The 24901-nt window shown below is 39.5% G+C and overlaps 1 protein-coding gene across 2 annotated transcripts in view; it reads left to right on the forward strand.

Annotated features, from left to right (window-relative positions):
• ppp1r16a (protein phosphatase 1, regulatory subunit 16A) overlaps positions 1 to 24901 on the forward strand; it is a 180008-nt gene that overhangs the window by 114718 nt on the left and 40389 nt on the right. For both annotated transcript variants that reach the window (XM_039753803.1, XM_039753804.1), the window contains exons 3-5: positions 9082 to 9152; positions 13147 to 13292; positions 16616 to 16719. In XM_039753803.1, the coding sequence (XP_039609737.1) occupies positions 9082 to 9152; positions 13147 to 13292; positions 16616 to 16719 (321 nt within the window). The remainder of the gene's footprint in view (positions 1 to 9081; positions 9153 to 13146; positions 13293 to 16615; positions 16720 to 24901) is intronic.

The following is a 24901-nucleotide window of genomic DNA, read 5'->3' on the forward strand; positions in this document are numbered from 1 at the left end:
ACGCTAAGTGATTCTGAGGAAAGTAGGGCTGTAATTATTAAATTATGAAAACAATGGAACTCTACCTCTGTATTAGCTTGTGTGATGGTAGATTTTAGTATTTGTTGCAAGAGATAGGTGGTACAAGGATTGTAGTATGCTCTCCCACTCTATACCAGTCCTCATTCAAGCTAAATCCAGCCTACAGCATTTTACATTTTAAAAGCTTTCATCAAATTCTTTCCATTGATGCAAAGTCCTTTAATTTAATTTCTCCTCCACCAATGTACCTCGTCACTCGACTTGCTCACTTTACAAGTTCATCTGTAATTTAAATCTGTTCAGCCTTTATCTTTTAATGAACCACTGTGCTATAAAATATTCTTTTTTTTCCACCCGCATTAATCCCAATTCAGACTCGGCTACATTTGTATCTCCCAGTCACTTGCCACCTCAGTTATGAATGCTTTTCCTACTTCCATTTTTTTTTTTCTCTGATCATAAATCTGACCCTTATGGTTTTGTACCCCCCTACTCCTGTCATAGGGTGGAGTGGTGGCTCTGAGGCTAGGGATCTGCACTGGTAATCAAAAGGTTGCGGGTTCAAATCCTGTAAAGGCCAGAAGTGACTCTACTCCATTGGGCCCTTGAGTAAGGCCCTTAACCTGTGTGAAGCCTTAGGGGTGCGTACAGCCATCCTAAGCGACACAGACAGGTAGTGACACGAGTTTGCCATACAGTACACATTTATTCACATGGGGAAGTGCATTTTCTCTGCTCCCCACGACACAGTCCAAGACAAAAGCCTTTCCTGCTTCTTCTTCTCCACCTCCACTCCTCTCCCAAGAAGCTTCATCCACCTCCTCCCGACTCTGGCTCCCCAAGGAGTGCTGGCCTTCTCCTTTTATAGGAAACCCAGAGGACTCCAGGTGTCCAATGAGCTTCTTCCAGCAGCACATCTGGGTGTGGTGGAAGTGCGGCTAAATAGGGCTTGTGAAACGTCCAGGCGTCCCCTGATGGTGGCCACAGGCCCCAGCAAGGATGGGCTTCCATGCTCCAAACCCATTGCCCCGCTGCAAGCCAGGAGGGCTGCCCTCTAGCATTCTGGGGGAGAGAGTGTCCGGAATAAGCCCTCTCCCCGAGTCCTTCTATAACAAAGGCATCCTGGCTGGGTAAAGGCCCCGGCGGTCTTCTTCATCCTGGGTATGACATTAATCTGCATCCAGCCCTGCAAGCAGGTCCTCCAACTTACAGGGAGAACTTGAGGGCTGATGGCTGGATTGGCATTCCAGGCACCGTAAAACCTCACACTGTTCCAGTGTGGTCCTGAGGTGTCACCCTCTACACTTGGGTACCAATCCAGGTGGTTTGGCATATGGTGGGTGCGGCAATGTGCTTTCAACGCATGCACCCAACCTACTCCTGTCACAGGCCAGTCTATGGAGGTGAAATTCATCCCTTCTGCGTGATATTTATTTTTGCCAAACCTCTCCTTCAGATTAGATTAATTTCTTTCTACTAATTTTGACTCCTAGACGGAACCTGCATTCATGTTGAAGGTTGTTAAAGGCACTGAATACTATTTTTTGATTAGGTTCACCATCAGATTGCCTCACTTTCAATTGTAGGGAATTTCTAAACTTCCTCTGCTTCTTTAATATTTAATTGCAGGCATGCCCCATTTGGTGAGCACAAGGTAAATACACTAGATCTGAATTAAATTTCCTTCTTGTGCGGGGTTGGAGGTCCGCCATATGCTTGCAGGATATTACTCATCCAGAACTAAAGCCAGTAAATTGTTGGCACTTAGACTTTGGCCATGTAACTTCTTTCCTTTTTATTTCCTCTATCAAAATCAAATCAGGGCTTCTTACCGGAAAACCATTGCAAGCTTTGCAATCAGTTCATCAACACGAGCAGGTAATAAATACATTTTATACAGATTTGTTGCTCTGAATGACCTGTTCTGATGTTTGAATTACAGAAATCTGTCAGTCGGCCATTAATTACTGGGTTGTGGGGGACTGCTGGAGCCTATCCCAGCTAGCATAGAGCACAAGGCAGGAACAAAACCTGGACAGGGTGCAAGTCCATCACAAGGTGAATACACACACACAACAGGGCCAATTTAGGATTGCCAATTCACCTATCCAACATGTCTTTGGACTGTGGGTGGAAACCAGAGCACTAGGAGGAAACCGACTCAGACACGGGAAGAACATCCAGACTCCACACAGGGAGGACCCAGGATGCGCCTCCTTATTGCGAGGCAGCAGTGCTACCACTTCGCCACCATGCCACCCCAACAGAAATATGTGGAGCACTGAATTTGCAGCAAGCCTTGGTGAGTGAAATGAACTGAGCAAATCCTTCTGTGTCTAACAGTGGTTACATTGCAGACAGTCCTGTAAAAGATGTTGATTTAATGCAAACATTTAGTACAGCAACTTCAATTTCTCAGTTAAGCAACTCTAAGTCATTGAGTTCACCCTTTTGTAATAAATTGCAGATTATCGCAATCCAGAAAGGTAACATTAAATGATGTCTCCAACTGAGTCACTACCCTGGCTGCTCGTCACTCTGCTTCTTATGTAGCAAGGCAGCCTTGCCAAGTCCTCATTTTCTGTAAGATGGAAATAATGCATTCAAATCCAGCCTTACTAAAAAGTGATACATAAGCTTTTTTTTTTATCTCTGCTTCCCTTCTTTTAGTGAATTGTACAAAAGAATCAGTGGACTTAGTGTACATTCAGTCTTCTCTATTTCTTAAAGGCACTATTGTCTCTTTCTGTGGTTATTTTTATCAGAAAGCTCTGGTTTGCTCATCCAACATGTCTTTCATTCATCTGGGTGCTTCCCAAAAATGTATTTTTAACAAAACGCTGGTAAGTCAGCTTTAGATTTTCTACTTTGTGGACCCCATGAGTCAGTTCATTGGACCAATATTTACTTACATTCCAAAACTTTGTTGCATAAAAACTGCATCTATCACCAGTCATGAACCTGCTGATAGATCAATTTACTGTTGTGAATTCTGAGGAAGAGTTCAGATTATTGTTATTCTTCAGTCCAGTTGTAGATGATCCAGACAAAGATGGTTTATGTAGACACAAATCTATCAATCCATTTTTTTCCACAAACCTGATTCTTTCAGGTTAGGGTGGTGGGGAATTAGAGCCTTTTCTTGGGCTGCATGGTGTGCCAGTTAGGAACCAAACCCAGATGGAGTACCAGGCAATGTCAGGGCACATTTGTTTGCCCATACACACTTAAACTCGCTCACAACCCAGCCAGTTTACATTTTCCAAATCAGAATATATTTAGGGACTTGGCAGGAAATTGGTTATCTAGAAAGAACCCATGCAGATACAAGGAGAAACTTCACACAGGGAGCTCTTAGATGTGGACGTCTGCAGTTTACTTCATGCACGGATTTTGGAAACAGGCATGTTGGGCAATTTTCAGCATCAGTTTTAAGCTCAGGTTTATTTTTTCAGTTGTTTCAGTTCCTTCTTATGTGGTGTTCTTCTTTTATTTCAGGCTGAGGATGTGTAAACACATGTACAGCTATTAAACAATAAATGTAATTCACAATAGTTACAAAATTTGTATATTTAAACGTACTTATCAAGACAGACTAACTAAAATACAAAATCAACCTCACTGGTTAAGCATAAACAAAATTGTGTCAATATAAATTCCTGTTAACATAAGAATTGAGATATGGCCTGTTGACAGTGGAGCAGAAGATAACACAACCATCCATCTGTCCATCCATTTTCCAAACTGGTTAAAACAAGTGCCTTTTCACTGACAGAGAGAAATAAAGCGGACAATGACAGTACACAATATACACTAGTGCTCAAAAGTCTGTAATCACCCAGAAGCTTTCATGCTTTTGATAGAAATTGATAGTTTTTTTTAATCAAGGTACCAATAAACTGATTTAAAAATGTACTCAAGACGTTATTAATGACTGTTACTGCTTGAAATGACTGATTTGTAATGTTTTATCCAGGTATTTCTGCAAAGCCCCCTTTTTAACAGCCATTACTCCAGAGTCCTAATGGTAAACTTTAATAGCTCATCCTTAATCAATCACGTGTAAGTACTAGGTGGTTATTAGAGAAACCATTGTAGTTGTGTTAGCAGAGCTAAAACATCTAATTCCGTTCAGTAAAACCAGTAAATTGTTTTTGCTTGGCTTGCAAGGTGCAGGTATTACTAAAGTTCAATTCTGGGCTCAAAAATGGGCAAAACAAAGTGGCCTTCTCAAGAAACATGCCCATCCATTGTTGTTTGGTGAAATGAAGGTTACTTAATAAAGTATCTATCTATCTATCTATCTATCTATCTATCTATCTATCTATCTATCTATCTATCTATCTATCTATCTATCTATCTATCTATCTATCTATCTATCTATCTATCTATCTATCTATCTATCTATCTATCTATCTATCTATCTATCTATCTATCTATCTATCTATCTATCTATCTATCTATCTATCTCATGTGACCAACTGGCAAGGTGGCGAAGATTTCATACAAGGGTGTCCTCAAGTGGATTGAGAGAAGAGTGTAAAACTGAACCTGGCCTGGACAGAAAAAGGCACAGATATACAACTGCTTAAGAGGAGAAGGACTTGTGGTGTTAAGAGACAAACACCCTACAGGTCTTCAGTTGGCTTCTTCTTTAAATACACGCCAAATACCAGTGTCACCTGTAACAAGAGAAAATTGAAATGGGAAATAGAACATCTGGACACAGACGGACACAATGCAGTCATGAAGTGAACAAATCATCTGCAGGAATTTCTAAAATGTGTAAATTCAACAAAAAGCTGAATCTTTAATTCCATCATAATACTTTACCTGTATACATGGTGGATTCAGCAAGTATTGAGACCCGTTCACTTTCTCTATACATTTGTTGTAGATGTAATTTTAAATGGATAAATTTGCCCTTTTTTGCCAATACATCTAAACTCAATAACCCATAATGATAAAGTGAAGACATGTTTTTAGAATGGCTTGCAATTTATTAACAATCAAAAACTGAATTCCCATTCCTAGGTAGTCAGACCCTTTGCTGTGGCACTCGAAATTGTGCTCAGGTTCGTCCTGTTTGCTATAATACACTTTTGAGATGTGTCTAGAACTTGAGTGGAGACCACCTGTGCAAATTGTAGTCATTGGGCATCATTTAGAAAAGCACAAACTTGTGTATAGAAGGTCCCATAATTCACAGTGCATGTCAGAACAGGAACCAAGCTATGAAGTCTCTGTAGACCAACATAATCAAATGGTGGTGAGGCAAAGATAAGGACAAGAACGTACAACCATTTGTAAACCATTGTTGAGTGTTCCCAAGAGCACAATGCCCTTAATAATTTTGAAATTAAAGAAATTTGGAATCACTAGGACTCTTCATAGATTTGGCTATCCAGCCAAACTGAGTAACTGGGCAGGAATGGCTTTGGTCAGTCAGGAAACCAGTAATTCAATGGTCACTCTATGTGAGCTCAGAAATCCTCAGATGAGATGGGAGAACCTGTCAGAAATATAACCATCTCAGCAGTACTCCATCGATCAGGTGTTTATGGAACTGCTACATGGACAGCACTGTAAGCACTGGGGCTAGTAAAGATCAGGTGCGGCTCATCACCTGCCTAATGCCATCCTCAGGGTGGAGCATGGGGGTGGCAGCATCATTCTATGGATGCACTGCTCCGTGGCAGTGACAAGGAGAATGGTCAGAATTAAGGGAAGAATGATTGCAGCCAACTATAGAGTGGTCCTTGAAGAGAACCTGTTCCAGAGTGCACATGTCCTCAGACTTAGGGGTAGCATGAGAATGACTTTAAGCATACAGCCAAGACATCATCAACCAAGACTGTTATTGAGTGGTCCAGCCAAAGCTCAGACTTAAACCCTATCGAACAAGTATGGTGAGACCTGATGACAGCAGTTCACAAGTGTGCAAATCTTGTAGAGACTTACCCAAAAAGTCTGAAAGCTGTAATAACTGAATTAAAGGTCCAAATACTTTCATGAATGAGGCGTTTCAGATCTTGCTTCTTTATAAATGTATAACCCTTTCCAAAAACATGTTTTCACTTTGTCATTATGGGTTATTCAGTATAGATTGAGTAGACAACTGGTAAATGTATCTATTTAAAATTACATATACATCACTATAAAGTGTTCAGGAAGTGAGGAGGTCTGAATACTTTCTGAAACCACTGTCAATACAGACCTATGGTATATGTACAGTAGTTGAATAAGTAAGCAACCAGAAAGAGAGGTGTTAACATCTTATGGAATGCCAAACTGCCGCCAAGCAAGTTGTCATTCAGTCCATCAGTCTTTATTTTACATAACACCTTTCATAGCAAACCTAGTGGTAGCATTCAGCCCAGGCTGGGTTCCTGTTTAACGCCTGTTTCTGTCATGATAGGCTCCACCACATCACCCTTCTAATGTTTCTGAATTGGATTAAGTGGATTTGAAAAATGTTGTGTTACTTTCCATAGCAATTAGAGGCTCTTTTTGAAGCATTTTAGATTACAGTATAACACAACAAATACTGTATCTAGTATATAACAAAACACTACTGTGTGTGTGTGTGTGTGTGTGTGTGATGTGTGTGTGCGCGTGTGTGATGTGTGTGTGCGCGTGTGCCCAGTCCCTGGTTAGTTTGGTTTTGGTCTGATTTTAACTGTGGTAGCTCAGTCAAATGCGATTGAGAGGGGAAGTTAGAAGCTTGAAACACATGAGGATACCAAGGAAAAATGTAGAAGGATCACTGAGAATCGCATTCAAAGATGAGAAGTATTCGCAAGAATACAAATGATGTTCTCACTACGGATAATGGGGGCTCGTCTACCATTGGGGTTAATTAAAAAGGCTGAGCGGAAGTGAGCAGGGTGCTTCGAAATGATAGAGTCTGGGGAACAGCATTTATGAGAATGTGATTGGGAGAAGAAGCTCCAGGTAAGAGAGGTTAAGAGACACAAATATACCATGGAAAGGCATAGGAGGAACGCTGAGGCATGAGATGTCAAATGTTTTAAAATGTATTCTGACTTGACTTGGACAGGTAGCATAGCTCATATGCAATAAAATTAAAATGAGATTAATGGAGCATAGTATAACATTCTCAAATTCACCTGTCACAGAGCTGCTTGAGGGTTTCAATGACTGGTGGACTGTCATCCTGAATTTGATGATAGTCTACCACAGTGGCCATTCATGCACACACCACACTCACAGAGGGTCAATTTGTAATGGATAATCAACTTAACACATTTCTCTTTAGGGATGTGAAAGGAAAACTGGATGCCCCCTAGAGGAGGACCCACACAGATATGAGGAAAACATGCAGACCCCACACCAACTGCAACTGGGTATGGGGTTCATTCCTAGGACACAGGATAAATGAGTCATCAGGGTTAAGGTCTATGTCACTGCATTGCCCCACTAATGGAGCTTAATGGGTAGATGTCAGAAGAAAACTTTGGGGAATGGATGTCACAGAACTGTCTAAAGTTATTAGTGCGTGTAGCAAGGCAGAAGTGTGAAACAAATCTGGGTCTGGCTTCAAAGAATTTGTTGTATATGGGGAGGTGCCACAGATTATGCCCAGTCTTTGCAGATGGGTACTAGGGTCAAGAATCAAATTCCAATATCAACAGGGAGCCAGTGCAATGGTGCCATCAAATGGGTTATGTGGTTATGTCATTTTTAATACAGGCATGAAGCATTCTGAGCTGTCTGCAGTTTGTTGTTGTAGTTTTATCTAAAGACCATTAAAGAGTGAATTTCAGCAAATATGTCAAGTTCTAACATAATTAGAGGTTCAAGTGTTTTTCTGTCTCGCATAGGAAGACAGTGTTAGATTGAAATGGTACTGTGCAGACTTTTTGAAACCATCTGGAGGCTGGCTTCAAAGGTTGTGAATTTCCCCTTGGGATTAATAAAGTATCTATCTATCTATCTATCTATCTATCTATCTATCTATCTATCTATCTATCTATCTATCTATCTATCTATCTATCTATCTATCTATCTATCTATCTATCTATCTATCTATCTATCTATCTATCTATCTATCTATCTATCTATCTATCTATCTATCTATCGTGTCACCAATTTACTTTGAGTGCATGATTCCAAGGTTTAGGTGAAACCTATCGTGGCAGCAGTGGGCACAAGATCCTGAATTTGATGACAGTCCACCACAGCAATGAACCTGCAATCATAAGTCAATGTATAGATCATCAGTGGGGATGAGGATCAAAGAGAACCTGCTGGGGTCCAGGGTGTATTCAACAGTAAAGACTGAAAATATCTAAGTAATGGCATCATTGAAACAGGCAGAGGATATATCTAAAATGAGGTCTCTTCATGGAGATCTTGATGTTACCAACATACTCATGAATACAAGTCCATGTCAGCATACCGGTTAACCCAAAGGTGATAAGATGATTAAAGAGTAAAATACCAAATTTAATCCATGGCTGGCAAGGTATTTTGACTCGAATATTGGTTGCATCGAATCTGTGGAATGGTTTATTTTATTATTTATTTTGTCTGTGAGAACCCTAAATACAAAGAGGACTATTTAATTTATGTTAGGTAGAATGCCCAGAGGGGACTGGGCGGTCTCGTGGTCTGGAATCCCTACAGATTTTATTTTTTTCTCCAGCCGTCTGGAGTTTTTTTTTTTTTTGTTTTTTCTGTCCTCCCTGGCCATCGAACTGTACTCTTATTCTATGTTAACTAATGTTGACTTATTTTAATTTCTTATTTGGTCTTTTATTTTTCTTCATTATGTAAAGCACTTTGAGCTACTTTTTTGTATGAAAACGTACTATATAAATAAATGTTGTTGTTGTTGTTATTATGCAGTAAATGTCATATCAGGGATTTTTTTCTTATCAGCTTCTTACAGTCATTTTTGTGAAGCTGAAATCTTTATGTTTAAATAGAAAAGGTCAGTCAGTCTTTGGGACCGATTTTGAATGTTTATTGGTCTTCATAGGGTCTTATGAATTTAGTGCCCACCAACTGCAACAATGTTTGTTTTTGTCATTGTAGTGCAGAACATGGTGAAGAGTGGCATCAGTCCGGACCTGTACAATGAAGACGGCCTGACTGCACTTCACCAGGTAACGAATATCCTATCATCATCCTCCTCTACGAGTTGTGCTGTGGTGAGGCAGCCTGTGGAGATCATATTTTATAGTACACCCACTGTCAGCTCTATTATTTACCCACATGTCAGCATCCATTTTCCCCATTGAGGTTCAAACTCCAAACTTTATAATCGTCCTTTATATACATATACAGTGTATAATGCAAATTTGACTGATCAATAAAAACATTATTTCCCATTTTGTTTTAAAGATGACAACTAGCAGGCTGGTACATCTAGGCCAGTAGGTATCCACTAAGAAAGGACATTTCAGTTATCCATATTTATGGGTAAACCATCCACAGTATAAATACTAAAAAACCCAAATTCTCAAAAACACTTTGATTTGATTAAAAAGTGCTGACATTATTGAAAGATGAAAATTAGACACTCCATGGTTTTTCTCATTTCTCGATAATTGTTTGTAAGATGTAGCGAGTGGGGTATTCTCAGGCAGCACTACCGTACTTTTTTCGCATCAGTTGTAAACCTGCAGAGAAATGGAGTGTGCAGTTCAGAAGTGAACATGGCAAACAGAACTGTGCCATTGTACAAGCTGAGGCTGTATTCACACAGAGAAATGGGGCTGGCAGTGTGTGAGGAAGGGCAGCTGCCCTTGCCCAGGATAAACAGATAAGGTGGCTGGCTGTATGGAAAATGAGATGTGAAGTGGATGAAGAAGAGTTAGATGAAACTCAAAGATGTGGTTAACAGATGGCCTCCTTGGGTACTCTCTTAATCTGTTGGCTTCTTCTTAATTCACACGATGCAGTATAAAATATATACAAATTCAAGCTGGATTAGATGGTCAAGTGCTCTTATTTACGTAAACTTAAAAGAAGAGGGGGTTTGGGTAGTTGGATTTGCAAAGAACTAAGTTGTTCACTTTGAGGTCAGACCCTAGTGTGCTGCCATGTTCTGGTGCGCAAACCAGAAGCAGAGAACCACTGGCACAACTGCAGCCTATTTCATGCGATGGGTACAACACAAGCCAGGAGAGATGGCAGGTTAGTTTAAACATTTGTGGAGCTCAGTAAAGGGACCTCCAATGAACAGAACATAGATGAGGTGGACACTGGACATAGCTCACGATATCTTATCTGTACAGTGCTTTAAACATTTGGTCCATTACATAAGCCACATAAATGTTCAGGCTGTAAACGTCAATGCTGTATGTAATAAGCGAAAGGAAACCTCGATTCAGAGTATATTGCTTTTGAATTAAACCCTTCAAAACTCTGTAACGGTACAAGATTACAGAGCAAAACTTTACATTCAAATCTGACTGAAGCTATCATTTTTACAGGATCTTCTACAAAATGTCATCCTTTTAAGTATGGTAACAAGGTAGAAACACATGTATAACTAGATATATTTATAATATATATATAAACCAAGTGTTGATATTTACTAAGTGCAAAGTGATTTAAATTACAGTGGTGTGAAAAACTATTTGCCCCCTTCCTGATTTCTTGCATGTTTGTCACACAAAATGTTTCTGATCATCAAACACATTTAACCATTAGTCAAATATAACACAAGTAAACACAAAATGCAGTTTTTAAATGATGGTTTTTATTATTTAGGGAGAAAAAAAATCCAAACCTACATGGCCCTGTGTGAAAAAGTAATTGCCCCCTTGTTAAAAAATAACCTAACTGTGGTGTATCACACCTGAGTTCAATTTCCATAGCCACCCCAGGCCTGATTACTGCCACACCTGTTTCAATCAAGAAATCACTTAAATAGGAGCTGCCTGACACAGAGAAGTAGACCAAAAGCACCTCAAAAGTTAGACATCATGCCAAGATCCAAAGAAATTCAGGAACAAATGAGAACAGAAGTCATTGAGATCTATCAGTCTGGTAAAGGTTATAAAGCCATTTCTAAAGCTTTGGGACTCCAGCGAACCACAGTGAGAGCCATTATCCACAAATGGCAAAAACATGGAACAGTGGTGAACCTTCCCAGGAGTGGCTGGCCGACCAAAATTACCCCAAGAGCGCAGAGACGACTCATCCGAGAGGTCACAAAGACCCCAGGACAACGTCTAAAGAACTGCAGGCCTCACTTGCCTCAATTAAGGTCAGTGTTCACGACTCCACCATAAGAAAGAGACTGGGCAAAACGGCCTGCATGGCAGATTTCCAAGACGCAAACCACTGTTAAGCAAAAAGAACATTAGGGCTCGTCTCAATTTTGCTAAGAAACATCTCAATGATTGCCAAGACTTTTGGGAAAATACCTTGTGGACTGATGAGACAAAAGTTGAACTTTTGGAAGGCAAATGTCCCGTTACATCTGGCGTAAAAGGAACACAGCATTTCAGAAAAAGAACATCATACCAACAGTAAAATATGGTGGTGGTAGTGTGATGGTCTGGGGTTGTTTTGCTGCTTCAGGACCTGGAAGGCTTGCTGTGATAGATGGAACCATGAATTCTACTGTCTACCAAAAAATCCTGAAGGAGAATGTCCGGCCATCTGTTTGTCAACTCAAGCTGAAGCGATCTTGGGTGCTGCAACAGGACAATGACCCAAAACACACCAGCAAATCCACCTCTGAATGGCTGAAGAAAAACAAAATGAAGACTTTGGAGTGGCCTAGTCAAAGTCCTGACCTGAATCCAATTGAGATGCTATGGCATGACCTTAAAAAGGCGGTTCATGCTAGAAAACCCTCAAATAAAGCTGAATTACAACAATTCTGCAAAGATGAGTGAGCCAAAATTCCTCCACAGCGCTGTAAATGACTCATTGCAAGTTATCGCAAACGCTTGATTGCAGTTATTGCTGTTAAGGGTGGCCCAACCAGTTATTAGGTTCAGGGGGCAATTACTTTTTCACACAGGGCCATGTAGGTTTGGATTTTTTTTCCCCCTAAATAATAAAAACCATCATTTAAAAACTGCATTTTTTGTTTACTTGTGTTATATTTGACTAACGGTTAAATGTGTTTGATGATCAGAAACATTTTGTGTGACAAACATGCAGAAGAATAAGAAATCAGGAAGGGGGCCAATAGTTTTTCACACCACTGTACATATACTTATAATTTGCAATTTCACAGTTAAAGTATGGCAGTCATTGGCACAGTACAGTGCACATGGTGCCCATGTCTGTTAAGATGTATGGGGTGAGTCAAAATTATGTTATGGTACTGCTATGTACATACTTATGTACAATTTTTGTGGACAACTTATGTGCCACATATGGTAAATGTGTTGAACATGCTGGTGAACAGGCTGAGACATTCCTATAAATCATCTAGCACATATGAAGTATGTTTTGTGAATAAATTGTTTCATTCACTCAAATGTTAACATAATTTTGACTCGCCCTGTACTTCATGCTAGACTGACTTGGAACTGAATGAAGAGTGTGTGCCACTTACTAATTTGCTTAGACTTCAGTTACATTATTTTATAACATTGCATTTGCTTGAAAAATGTAGTGGCCAGGCTGCAGCCTAAGACCAACCTCAATAGAGTTTAGAAGATTTTCTTTGGAGTGGTAAAAAGGCACATGGGAATAGGTTACCTTTACAGAGCAGGAAACAGAATCTTAGATCCTCATTCATTTGTCTTCTGCTCTATGCTTCTTAACTAATCATTTACTATGAAAAGATAAGGAAATGGGGAAATGATAAGAAATTTGAAAAAGAGCAAACACCGCTTTGTGTAAATGATATACTGTATTATAATAAAGTAAAGTAAAAAGATTAGTTGCTTTCCTGGGCCATTCGTGGCTTGTTCTTTCCGCTACTACTTTCCTACAAAACAGACACATAAATAATCTTCAGCTAACGCATCATATACAAGGTGATCGCCAAAAAAAACCTCAATTTATAATACACACCACTTCAGTCTACTTTATGTTTACATTTGTATTGCTCCTTTAAGGAATAAAAGTCTATTTGTTTAACATTGAGGAGCACATCTGAGATGCATTTGTATTTTCCTCTTTCAGTGTTGCATCGATGACTTTGAGGAGATGGTGCGTATCTTGCTGGAAGCTGGGGCTGATGTCAATGCCTGTGATAGTGAGCTGTGGACTCCACTTCATGCAGCTGCCACATGTGGACACCTCAGCTTGGTAGAGCTGCTCATCAGTCAGTACGTGACATGTCCTGCTGTCTTTTTCATTGCATTACTGGTATTTAACTTCCTGGTCTAGTAATAGTTCTGTCTTATACTATAGATAGAGAGAGTGAGTGAGTGCATCCGGAAAGTATTCACAGCGCATCATTTTTTCACATTTTGTTATGTTACAGCCTTATTCCAAAATGGATTAAATTCATTTTTTCCTCAAAATTCTACACACAACACCCCATAATGACAACATGAAAAAAGTTTACTTGAGATTTTTGCAAATTCATTAAAAATAAAAAAATTGAGAAAGCACATGTACATAATAAGTATTGACAGCCTTTGCCATGAAGCTCAAAATTAAGCTCAGGTGCATCCTGTCTCCCCTGATCATCCTTGAGATGTTTCTGCAGCTTAATTGGAGTCCACCTGTGGTAAATTCAGTTGATTGGACACAATTTGGAAAGGCACACACCTGTCTATATAAGGTCCCACAGTTGACAGTTCATGCCAGAGCACAAACCAAGCATGAAGTCAAAGGAATTGTCTGTAGACCTCCGAGACAGGATTGTCTCAAGGCAGAAATCTGGGGAAGGTTACAGAAAAATTTCTGCTGCTTTGAAGGTCCCAATGAGCACAGTGGCCTCCATCATCCGTAAGTTGAAGAAATTCGAAACCACAAGGACTCTTCCTAGAGCTGGCCAGCCATCTAAACAGTGATCGGGGGAGAAGGGCCTTAGTCAAAAAGGTGACCAAGAACCTGAAGGTCACTCTGTCAGAGCTCCAGAGGTGCTCTGTGGGGTGAGGAGAACCTTCCAGAAGGACAACCATCTCTACAGCAATCCACCAATCAGGCCTGTATGGTAAAGTGGCCAGACGGAAGCCACTCCTTAGTAAAAGGCACATGGCAGCCCGCCTGGAGTTTGCCAAAAGGCACATGAAGGACTCTCAGACCATGAGAAACAAAATTCTCTGGTCTGATGAGACAAAGATTGAACTCTTTGGTGTGAATACCAGACGTCACATTTGGAGGAAACCAGGCAGTGCTCATCACTGGGCCAATACCATCCCTACAGTGAAGCATAGTGGTGGTGGCAGCATCATGCTGTGGGGATGTTTTTCAGCGGCAGGAACTGGGAGACTAGTCAGGATAAAGGGAAAGATGACTGCAGCAATGTACAGAGACATCCTGGATGAAAACCTGCTCCAGAGCGCTTTTGACCTCAGACTGGGGCGACGGTTCATCTTTCAGCAGGACAACAACCCTAAGCACACAGCCAAGATATCAAAGGAGTGGCTTCAGGACAACTCTGTGAATGTCCTTGAGTGGCCCAGCCAGAGCCCAGACTTGAACATCTCTGGAGAGGTCTTAAAATGGATTTTGAGAGGTGCTACAAAGAGGAATGGGCGAAACTGGCCAAGGATAGGTGTGCCAAGCTTGTGGCATCATATTCAAAAAGACTTGAGGCTGAAATTGCTGCCAAAGGTGCATCGACAAAGTATTGAGCAAAGGCTGTGAATACTTATTATGTACATGTGATTTCTCAGTTTTTTTTATTTTTAATAAATTTGCAAAAACCTCAAGTAAACTTTTTTCACATTTTCATTATGGGGTGTTGTGTGTAGAATTCTGAGGAAAAAATTAATTTAATCCATTTTGGAATAAGGCTGTAACATAACAAAATGTGGAAAAAGTGATGCGCTGTGAATACTTTCCGGATGCACTGTAGATAGATATGAAAGGCACTATATGATAGATAGATAGATAGATAGATAGGAGAGGCACTATTAGATAGATAGATAGACTCTTTCCTATCTATCTAACTTAAATATTTAATGGATGTATAGATTGATCTGAAGGGTGTAATAAGAGATATACTGTATATACTAATAGATGTGAAAGGTGCTATTTAAAATATTAAACATATAAATAAAATAAAATGACGGTGTGTGTGTGTATGAAAGTACAACATAAAACAATTATAAGTAGCTAGGTAGATAGGTACTTTAAATGTAGATGATGCAAAGTCACAGAGATAGAAAAAACATTATATGTTAAAGGTGTGCTATAAGACAGACAGTTAGAAAGGACACAATATATAAAACAAGGCTAAACATACAGTATACTGTGCTTGTAAAAGGTGTTCACCCCTTGGGAGTGTTCGCATTTTATTGTTACACAACATTGAATCACAGGGGATTTAATTTGGCTTTTTTGAAACTGATCAACAGAAAAAGGCTCCAATATAATGTCAATGTGAAAATAATGTGCTGCAAAGTAGTCTAAATAATTACAAATATAAGGCACAAAATAATTGATCACATATGGCAAATACTTTTTATAGGCATTGTACATATACATATTTAGATTAGGGTCAATATTAATGTCGTGTATAGAGTAAAGTGAAACTCTTAACTTGCACCATCCAACATGTCACCACTCCTTAGCACTATGATTAGCAACTACAACAACCATACCCTAAAACTTTTTGTCTTCCTTACCTAAAAAAAATCACAGAACATACATTTTTGCATGAGATCTGGAGACCAGCGCAAGTTCAATTGATGATTACCAGAAATTTTGTAACAATTTGACTGGTATTGTGCAGTGCAAAGTTAAAATGGTTTAGTCCTTTACCATTTTAATTTTGTTATTGCTCTTACTTGTATAACAAACCACTAAGGCTGGTATACTCAATATCAAATAATGGTCAGCTTATGCCTAGATTATTATTTGATCTGCAACCAAAAGAAAAGTGTGTTTATTTTGAGTCTAGTGCCTCCATTTTATTTTACCAGTCTGTGTGTGATCTAAAACCCTAGGGTGCCATGAATCCTCAGACAGATAGAGCTGGCCGTGCATGTGGGTGATAGAAGCTTGCGTGCTGTAACAGTGGCTTGATGGAGACTTGGAAATGGTTTAGTATGCATGACTGGTTGAGTGTTTTCATTATTTTTTGTAAATGAAATAGCCTTCATAGATATAGGAAGAACAGTTATTATAGACTGTAAATAAATAGGAATAAGAATTCTTATTTAATTACAAGGCACTGTTAACACCTTATACATGTTCAGCCTCTGTTGTCTTGGATGGTGTGTCAAATTGCACAGCTTGGTAACATTTAGCTACTGGTCAGGTTTGAAAACATCACCTCAACTATACCTTTAACTCTGGCTGCAGGTGGTCTTTGTTAGAGAGTGTCTTGACTTAAGCACCTCCAACCCGTGGCCATTGTCACAGCATTCCTGTTGGTAAACCTCTGGATTTTAAAGAAATACTTTGTGTCTTTGTCTTGCCTTTACCCTAGACTGGCAGTGGTTGTTGTAACTGCTTCTATTCTCTTTTACAGTGGTGCCAACCTGCTGGCAGTTAATGCAGATGGAAACATGCCATATGACCTTTGTGAGGATGAGATGACACTAGACTACATAGAAACAGCAATGGCAAACCAGGGTGAGATTTCAGTTCTTTCATGCAGACTGGGGTAAGCAGTCCGAGTGTCAAGGGTGGCGTGGTGGAGGGCTGTAGTTTTTTAATTAAATGTGAGTATTGTAGCTTTATAGGGTCCTTATGTATAGAGAGCGCAGTGAAATTTGTACTTGCCTATGGTAATCAACATGGAACACATCACCACTCTTTGGTACCATGATCAGTGAGTATGATTTCCTTACCTGGAAATTTCTGTCTTACTTGAAAGTTGTTATTCCTCACCTAAAAAATATTAGAACCTATTAGCTTGAAACAAAAGAAAAACTCCATTGAGAAATAAAGCAAATAGAACCTTAATAATAAGAATAATAGTATACAGTATAATATCAAAAGATATTGATGAGAAGAATTTTTGTTGATGCACTAGAGTAAGAAACTCTAGTGGCCATGATTTACAACTAAAAAAGACAAAGCTTGCTCATTTAAACACCTCAGCCATTCACAAAAACTGCCAGGATGTACATAAACAATAAATTCATGGCTTTTGTCACTTTGAATCAAATTTTTATGCATGTTTTTCTCCCCATTTGTCTAGAGAGTTTCTCCTCCCTCTGTACAGTGGGAAAATAAGTATTGAACGTGTCAACATTTTTTTCAGTAAATACATTTCCAATGAGGTCATTGGCATGAAATTCCCACCAGACATTGTTATTAACTCAAGAAATCCATAACTATAAAGAATCCACAACAATAAAAGCCATAAATAAAGGTATCTGTAATAAAGTGGAATTACACAGGGAAAAGGGATTGAACACGCTATTTTAATACTTAGTGGAAAAGCCGTTGTTTGTAATGACAGCTTCAAGATGTTTCCTTTATGAAGAAACCAATTGCCTGCAGCGCTCAGGTATAATTTCTGACCCATTCTTAAGTGATTGTCTTTAAATCTTGAAGATTCTAGGGGGCCCTCTGTAATCTTTAGTTCCTTTCACAAATGTTCAGTTGGATTTAAGTCAGGTGATTGACTGGGCCATTCTAACAACGTGATTTTCTTTCTCTGAAACCAGTTGAGAGTTTCCTTTGCTATATGTTTTAGATCGTTGTCCGGCTGAAGGGTCCACACATGTCTCATCCTTATACTGGTGGATGGCAGCAGATTCATGTCAAGAATCTCTTGGTACATGGCCCCATTCATCATTCCTTCAATTACGTGAAGTCTGCCACCTCCAAATTTCACTGTTGGTATAGTGTTTCTTGAGTGATGTGCAGTACTATTTCTCCTCCAAACATGGTGTGTAAAGTTCAACTTTGGTCTTGTCTGACCTGACTGCATTCTCCCAGTATTTCATAGGCTTGTCCAAATGTTGTGTAGCAAACTTTAAATGAAGATTGAACATACCTCTTCTTCAGTAATGAAATCTTGTGGAGTGAGCGCACATAGAGGTCTTGCTGGTGGAGTGCATTGTCTATTGTTTTCTCTGTAACAATTGTACTTGCTGCCCCCAAGTCTTTATGGAGCTCTTTCTGAGTGGTCCTTGGCTCTTGGGTTTCTCTGCTGACTATCCTTCTAACTCCCCTGTCAGAAAACATTTGAGGAGCTTCTGACCTTAGCCGGTTCATGGTGGACTGATGTTCCTTCCACTTACGGACAATGACACCAATGGTGCTTACTGGAGGATTTAGAAGTTTTGAAATACAGTACATCTGTAATCAGTTCCATTGATATGGTTTTCAACAATCAAGGTTGTGAAGGTCTTGGGAGAGCTTTTTGCTTTTACCCATTATGAGATGTTTCTTGTGTGACACCTTAGTAGCAAATTACCTTTTTATAGCCCATCAATATGTACTAACCCAACTGATATTAATTTGCACAGATAGGAAGTGGAAATACTTTCTAACTACGTACTTACGGATTTCAGCTGCTTCCTTTCCTTGCCTTACCTTCGTGTACTGCTTTTTCCTATTGTGTTTCATATTCCACTTTATTACACATACATTTATTTATGGCATTTAATGTTGTGAATTCTTTATATTTGTGGATTCTTTAAGTTAATACCATCGCAATAGTCTCATTGGAAATATATTTAGCAAAAAAATGTTGATGCTTTCAATACTTTTTTCCCCCCACTGTATTTATGTTTAATTTTTCTTCATTTTTATTTCATTTTAATTAGCATGACAGGTGTCTTCAACCCTGTTATTACTCATTAATGCAGTTTAAAGGACAGGTTCATTATTTTTCCGTAACATGATTGTGAAGTTTTTTCTTCACAATCATGTTATATAGGTTAACTTGCCACATGAAATTGTACTCTAAAGCGAACCATATTTTATAAATTAAAAAAAAAAATCCCCTTGACTGCTCTTGCATTTTGTAATGTAACCAGTGGGTACTGGGGTCCCAATGTAAAAAAAAATGCCTTAAATCCTATCAACTTTGTCAATTTTTCAATCCAAAAATATTATTGAGTATTGATCCATGTCTTCAGATTACACACATTTTGCAATACAGCATCCCAGTGTCTTTTTAAGAATGAAAAAGGCAAACGTATTGTTATAAGATTCAGCCATTTTGAAAGAAGGCCAGCTTTGTGCTTCACTTTGCTGCACATTTTGAGGCCAGGAGTGTGGATTCTCCTCAGAAAGTCATCACGAAGCATGATGTGAATGGAAAGGATGTGAATTGCCATCTGTTTTCTGTAGACCATTGACAATAATGAATAAAAAAGTCACATGATCGCCGCTGGATTGGTAATGCGTGTGTGTGCTTTGGTGGTAACCTGAACAGAGATTATAGGCATACATTTAGTTTTAATCAGGCAGAACTTTACTAAGTTTAGTCTGGATGTTTTAAGATAGGCAGAGTGGTAGCACAGAGCTGTCATTCCTGCTTCACAGCACCAGCCTTGCATGGAGTTTGATGTTCTCTCCCTCTGTATTTATGGATTGATCGGTATCAGTCAAGGTCAATGAGTTTAATAACTCAAAAACATTGTCCACGGTTCTTTTATTATTATGTCCTCAGCAAGAGTGACTTGTTGTGCATTAAAAAGTTCAACAATTGGTTTGTAACACTTCAGTTTGTTTCTTTGATTTTTTGCTATATTGTGCACTTTGCCTTTTTCTTTTTTTTATCATGCACGCGACCTGCAGGTGGCTTGGCACTTTCTAAAATGTGAGGCTTTTATTAAAAATGCAATTCAGTGTAATCCGTTGATTTCAGATTTATTATTTGTACATAATCCAATGAAACTCTTATTTGCGTGTTCACCCTCTCTCTGCCACTTGGCGTGAATGTTACTCTGTAGGCTATGTGAAATAACAACACAAATCATAATAGGTGAAAAGTAGGCGGTGTTTAGAAAAAAATAATTATATGATTTAAGTGTGCATCTGTCTGTTGTTAGAAGCCATCGCAGAACATAACCACTGAAGAAAAAGAACTGCAGAAGCAAAAGTAGGAAAATAAGCAAAATGATAGCTTATCACTTGGGGGTGGTGGAGGGGGGATTGTCATAAATCCACCGATGGCACCCACTGTGAACAGACAAGTAGGCAAGAAATGTATACAGGCAGTCCCCAGGTTACGTACGAGATAGGGACTGTACTTAAGTTTAATTTGTATGTAAGTCGGAAAAGGTACATAAATTTAATAAATGGATAGATAGATAGATAGATACTTTATTAATCCCAAGGGGAAATTCACATAATCCAGCAGCAGTATACTGATACAAAGAAACAATATTAAATTAAATAGTAATAAAAATGAAAAGAATTAAAATAAAATTAATGTTCGTGATTTACTCCCGGGTGGAATTGAAGAGTCGCATAGTGTGGGGGAGGAACGATCTCCTCAGTCTGTCAGTGGAGCAGGACGGTGACAAAAGTCTGTCACTGAAGCTACTCCTCTGCCTGGAGATGATCCTGTTCAGTGGATGCAGTGGATTCTTCATGATTGACAGGAGTTTGCTATTGTTGACCAACTGTAACCAAGTGCACTGCCAATGAATGATGGAGTTTCACCTCTCTCTGACCTTTTTATTATTTCTACTTTATTTTCAATGGTGATGGTTTTTCTCTTCTTTACTGTATCACCACCACTTGCATCAGATTTGTGTTTCAGAGACATTGTTGAAGGGTGAAGACAAAAGATTAAGATGAGCTTTTCTGCACAGCACTGTACACGTTATCACAGCTGGAAGGCACCCGTCATCAACACGTCTGATGTACTGACAAGAGACACCATCCTGCTATATGCGTAACAGTACAAGCAGGCTTGCTATTGAGAATGAATGGGGGTGGCGAGGAGCAGTTCACAACCAGCCCACCTCACAGTCACCTCCACTACAGTATGCTGCCTGCAGTGTCCGCCCACCGAGAACGAACACGGTGCGGCCAAAGGCGGGTAATGAATTGCCCCCATTCAATAGGCAGCCATCCAATGCAAACTACAATGCTACCCCCTGCCGCCCCATTCACCCTCAATGGCCTCCGTTCAGGATCACCGCTTGCAGCATTACCAGCCACCCACCGAGAATGAACGGGGCAGCATGTGTGGTGGGTGGGCGGTGAAACCACCCGAGAGATACTACACTGCGCGGACAGCGAAATTGCCCCCCTGCAGCCTCTGTTCAGCCACCACTTGCAGCGTCCCCAGGCCGAAGATGACGGAGCGGCAGTTACTGAGGCGCATATGTCGCAGCTGCAGCCCCGTTCGTATGTCGTAGGTCGGATGTCCGTAACCTGGGGACTACCTGTACTTACCTCATGAACATAGTACCAGGAATCTGGGATAAGACATAATATTTCCAGTTTACTTTGGTTGTCACAAGCATGCCTCAGAAACATTAAAGGAGTGTTTTCTTAAATTGAAACCTTTGATACTTCAAAGTGGACATTTTTGGTAAGAGTTAAGGCTTTTTTGTTTTTACATTAGGACTCTGGTACCCAGTAGCTTATTTATAAAACACAATAGTGGGCTAGTTGTATTTTTTTTTTAAATTTTTAAATTAGTGGATTGTGCAGAAATGACTTCAACTTCATAACAATCAAGTTTATCCTTTAAGTGGAGAGCAGTACTCACTCAGTTATCTTGTGTCACTTAAAATAGAAGAGAGAAGGAAAAGCACAGCGTTGTGGGAAAGAAGGTCATAGCCAGATGTGGTTAACATAACAGCTTCTACACCATCTCCAAAGAGCTTGATGTTCCAGTGACCACTGTTGCCAATATTAAGAAGATGTTTAAGGCCCATGGGACGGTAGCTAACATCCCTGAACATGACCGCAAGAGAAAAATTGACCCAAGAATAAAAGATTGCTCAAATGGTGGAAAAACAATCAAGGAAATCTTCCAAACAGATCTAAAATGGCCTTCAAACTCAAGGTGCAACCACTTCAAGTCACTCCGTCTGTCAGACCAGACGATTGAACTCCTCATTTAATCAGATGGCTCAGTCTTGCTGTTACAGAAATTAGTAATAATGCGACTGCTGCCATGTCTTTTAGTACATAGGAATCCCATCATTTTCTAACATTTTTTGGATTTTTAGTTCACTTTCTTTGAAGAATTTCATTTCTTGATTATTTATTTTTGTTAAATTGAAGACAATTAATTATGGGTCACACATAACAAGGGTGGTGGTAGTTAGTCCACTGCTTTGGTGCAAGTTTTACCTGCAAATTTGTTCATGATCGGGTAGCTGTCTTTCATAAATTAAAAAAAAAAAAAAAGAACAGTAAAGTTATGAGATTGAGACTTTATAATTCTTTGCAATTCACTGTGTTGGTTTCCCAGGAAAGTAAAACACACACTGGAAGGATTTTACAATACAGTCCAAAATTAACATGTGCAAGCAGCTTGATATCAAATTACATTTCAAGTTCTACTAACCAAGGGCATTGTTTTTTTAATCAAGAAATTAATTGAATTAAAGCAGTGCATTAACTGGAGCTCTGCAGGGCCAGGATTCCCCTCCTTAATGTGAAGATTTTATCTATTTTGCTGTCTTCAGTGTCTTACTCAATACATTTAGACAGTTCCCATTTCTCATCTCCATCCTTTCATCATCTCTTTTTTTTCACAATATTAATTCTGGGTGCAGCAACCTTTACAGAAGCTCCTTTTTAACAATTATTAATGTAAAGATTTGGCCTTTGGCTTGGTACTATAAATGTTTGAATGAATTTTTAAATTAAATTGAAGAGATGCTGCTCTCAATGATTTGGCCTCTGGCTTGGTACTATAAATGTCTGAATGAATTTTTAAATTAAATTGAAGAGATGCTGCTATCAACCCAGACATGAGCATCAGCTGCTCTAAACCGCCTATAGGAATAAAAAAATTTAAAAAATCTCCTCAATATCTTTTGGTATCTCCTCAATAACAATGAGATTAAAAAGAAATAAGAAAGAGACATTTTCTTCTGTCTCATGCTGCTTAGGTTTTTCTCCTGAGTAAAAAATACCCCGGTATTCTCACAAGTTTCTCCTTTTGAGCTTCAGCAGAGATTTCAGCAAAATCACACAATGGGCTCAGATTCTACAAGTAGTGTCTTGACATATATATATATATATATGTGTATATATATATATATATATATATATATATATATGTATATATATATATATATATATATATATATATTGTGAACGATAGGGGTCGCTCTTGCTCCCTTGAACCCCTGTCCACGACTCCAGACACCAGGTAAAAGCCCTCAAGTTGACTTTATTTTGTCGCCACAGTGCACAAAGCACACTCTCCACCACAATACTCATATAAATCACCAATACAATCAGTAAACAATCCTCCAGCTCCCAGACGCGTTGCCACCCTTCCACCCAGCTCAGCTCATTGTCTGGGAGCTCCCACAGTCCTTTTATACTCCCTGACCCAGAGGTGTTCCTGCCCAACAGTCCACAAGTCCTTATTCCTTCCGGGTCAGGGTAAACAATGCTTTTTCTCATAGGGCACAAAGAACTCTTCGGTCCTCCCTGCAGCTCCCTCACGTGGCCCCCATGGCATCCAGCAGGGCGGTGCATAAAAACTCCATTGTCCATGATGCCCTGCTGGTCTTCTGGGGACCTCCATGCTCCAAGGAGGGCTCCACCTGGCGGCTTGGGGGTATTGGCCGGGATAAACAGCCGGCCATCCTCCACAGTATCCCCAGCGACGAATTATAAAGATTCAGAGCGGCCTGCCCCGAGAGGGAAGTCTTCCTCCAAGAGGACGTTCCGGTTGAGCCTTGATTAGTCTGAATATCTTTATGGCGTTATTTCAGTGCCACTATTCTGAGCGCACGTAAAAAAATATTGCAAGTGCAAGTGTTGCATTTTGAGGAGAAATTTATTTTGAGCGTACAAAAGCTGAATTTGAGTGAACAAAATTCATTGCTGCGTGCAAAAAATGTATTTCAGTGTTTGCACTTATCCATATACACACACACAATAGCACCCCCTCTCGCTCAGTTTTTTCATTTGCGCTTGCTCGCAATGTGTTGCTTGCGCTCACAACATTCTCTGCTGCAAGCGCTCAACTCTCTGTACACCGTTATAAATGTGCCACAAAACCAACCAATCACAGAGTTGGTTTCAAAAATTCTGATTGGCTCTTACGGTCTCCAATCAGCTCGAAATGAAACAGTCCGAAATGTAGCTAAATCCAGCTAAACTCAATTAAACCCCAATTTGCGGATAATATCTTTAATTATTTTATTTTAAAATATATTATTTGTTAAGACTATCGTTGGTGTAGTACTCTCCCAGTCAATGCCTGGATCCTGAAGCTCCTTCAAATCCACAAACATATATAATAGTCATTATTCCAGAATAGGTACTTTTGGGAGTAATGTTATTTTGTGTAAGCTTTTTTTCCAATAAATACAACAATTTAAAAAGAATGCCTTTGTTTTCATGTTCTTCTTACTGTGATTTACATTAGTGGTAATTGATAGGCAAGAATGTATAAAATCACCAGAAGCATCTCGCAGATGTGCCACAATGAATGCAGCAGCTAGCGAGCTGATTGGAGACCGTAAGAGCCAATCAGAATTTTTGAAACCAAGTCTGTGATTGGTTGGTTTTGTGGCACACTTATAACGGTGTACAGAGAGTTGAGCTTGCAGCAGAGAATGTTGTGAGCGCAAGCAACACATTGCAGCAAGCGCAAATGAAAAACTGAGCGAGAGGGGTGCTATTGTGTGTGTGTATA

The sequence above is a fragment of the Polypterus senegalus genome, chromosome 5 (genome assembly GCF_016835505.1).
Source record: "Polypterus senegalus isolate Bchr_013 chromosome 5, ASM1683550v1, whole genome shotgun sequence".
Lineage (NCBI taxonomy): Eukaryota > Metazoa > Chordata > Cladistia > Polypteriformes > Polypteridae > Polypterus > Polypterus senegalus.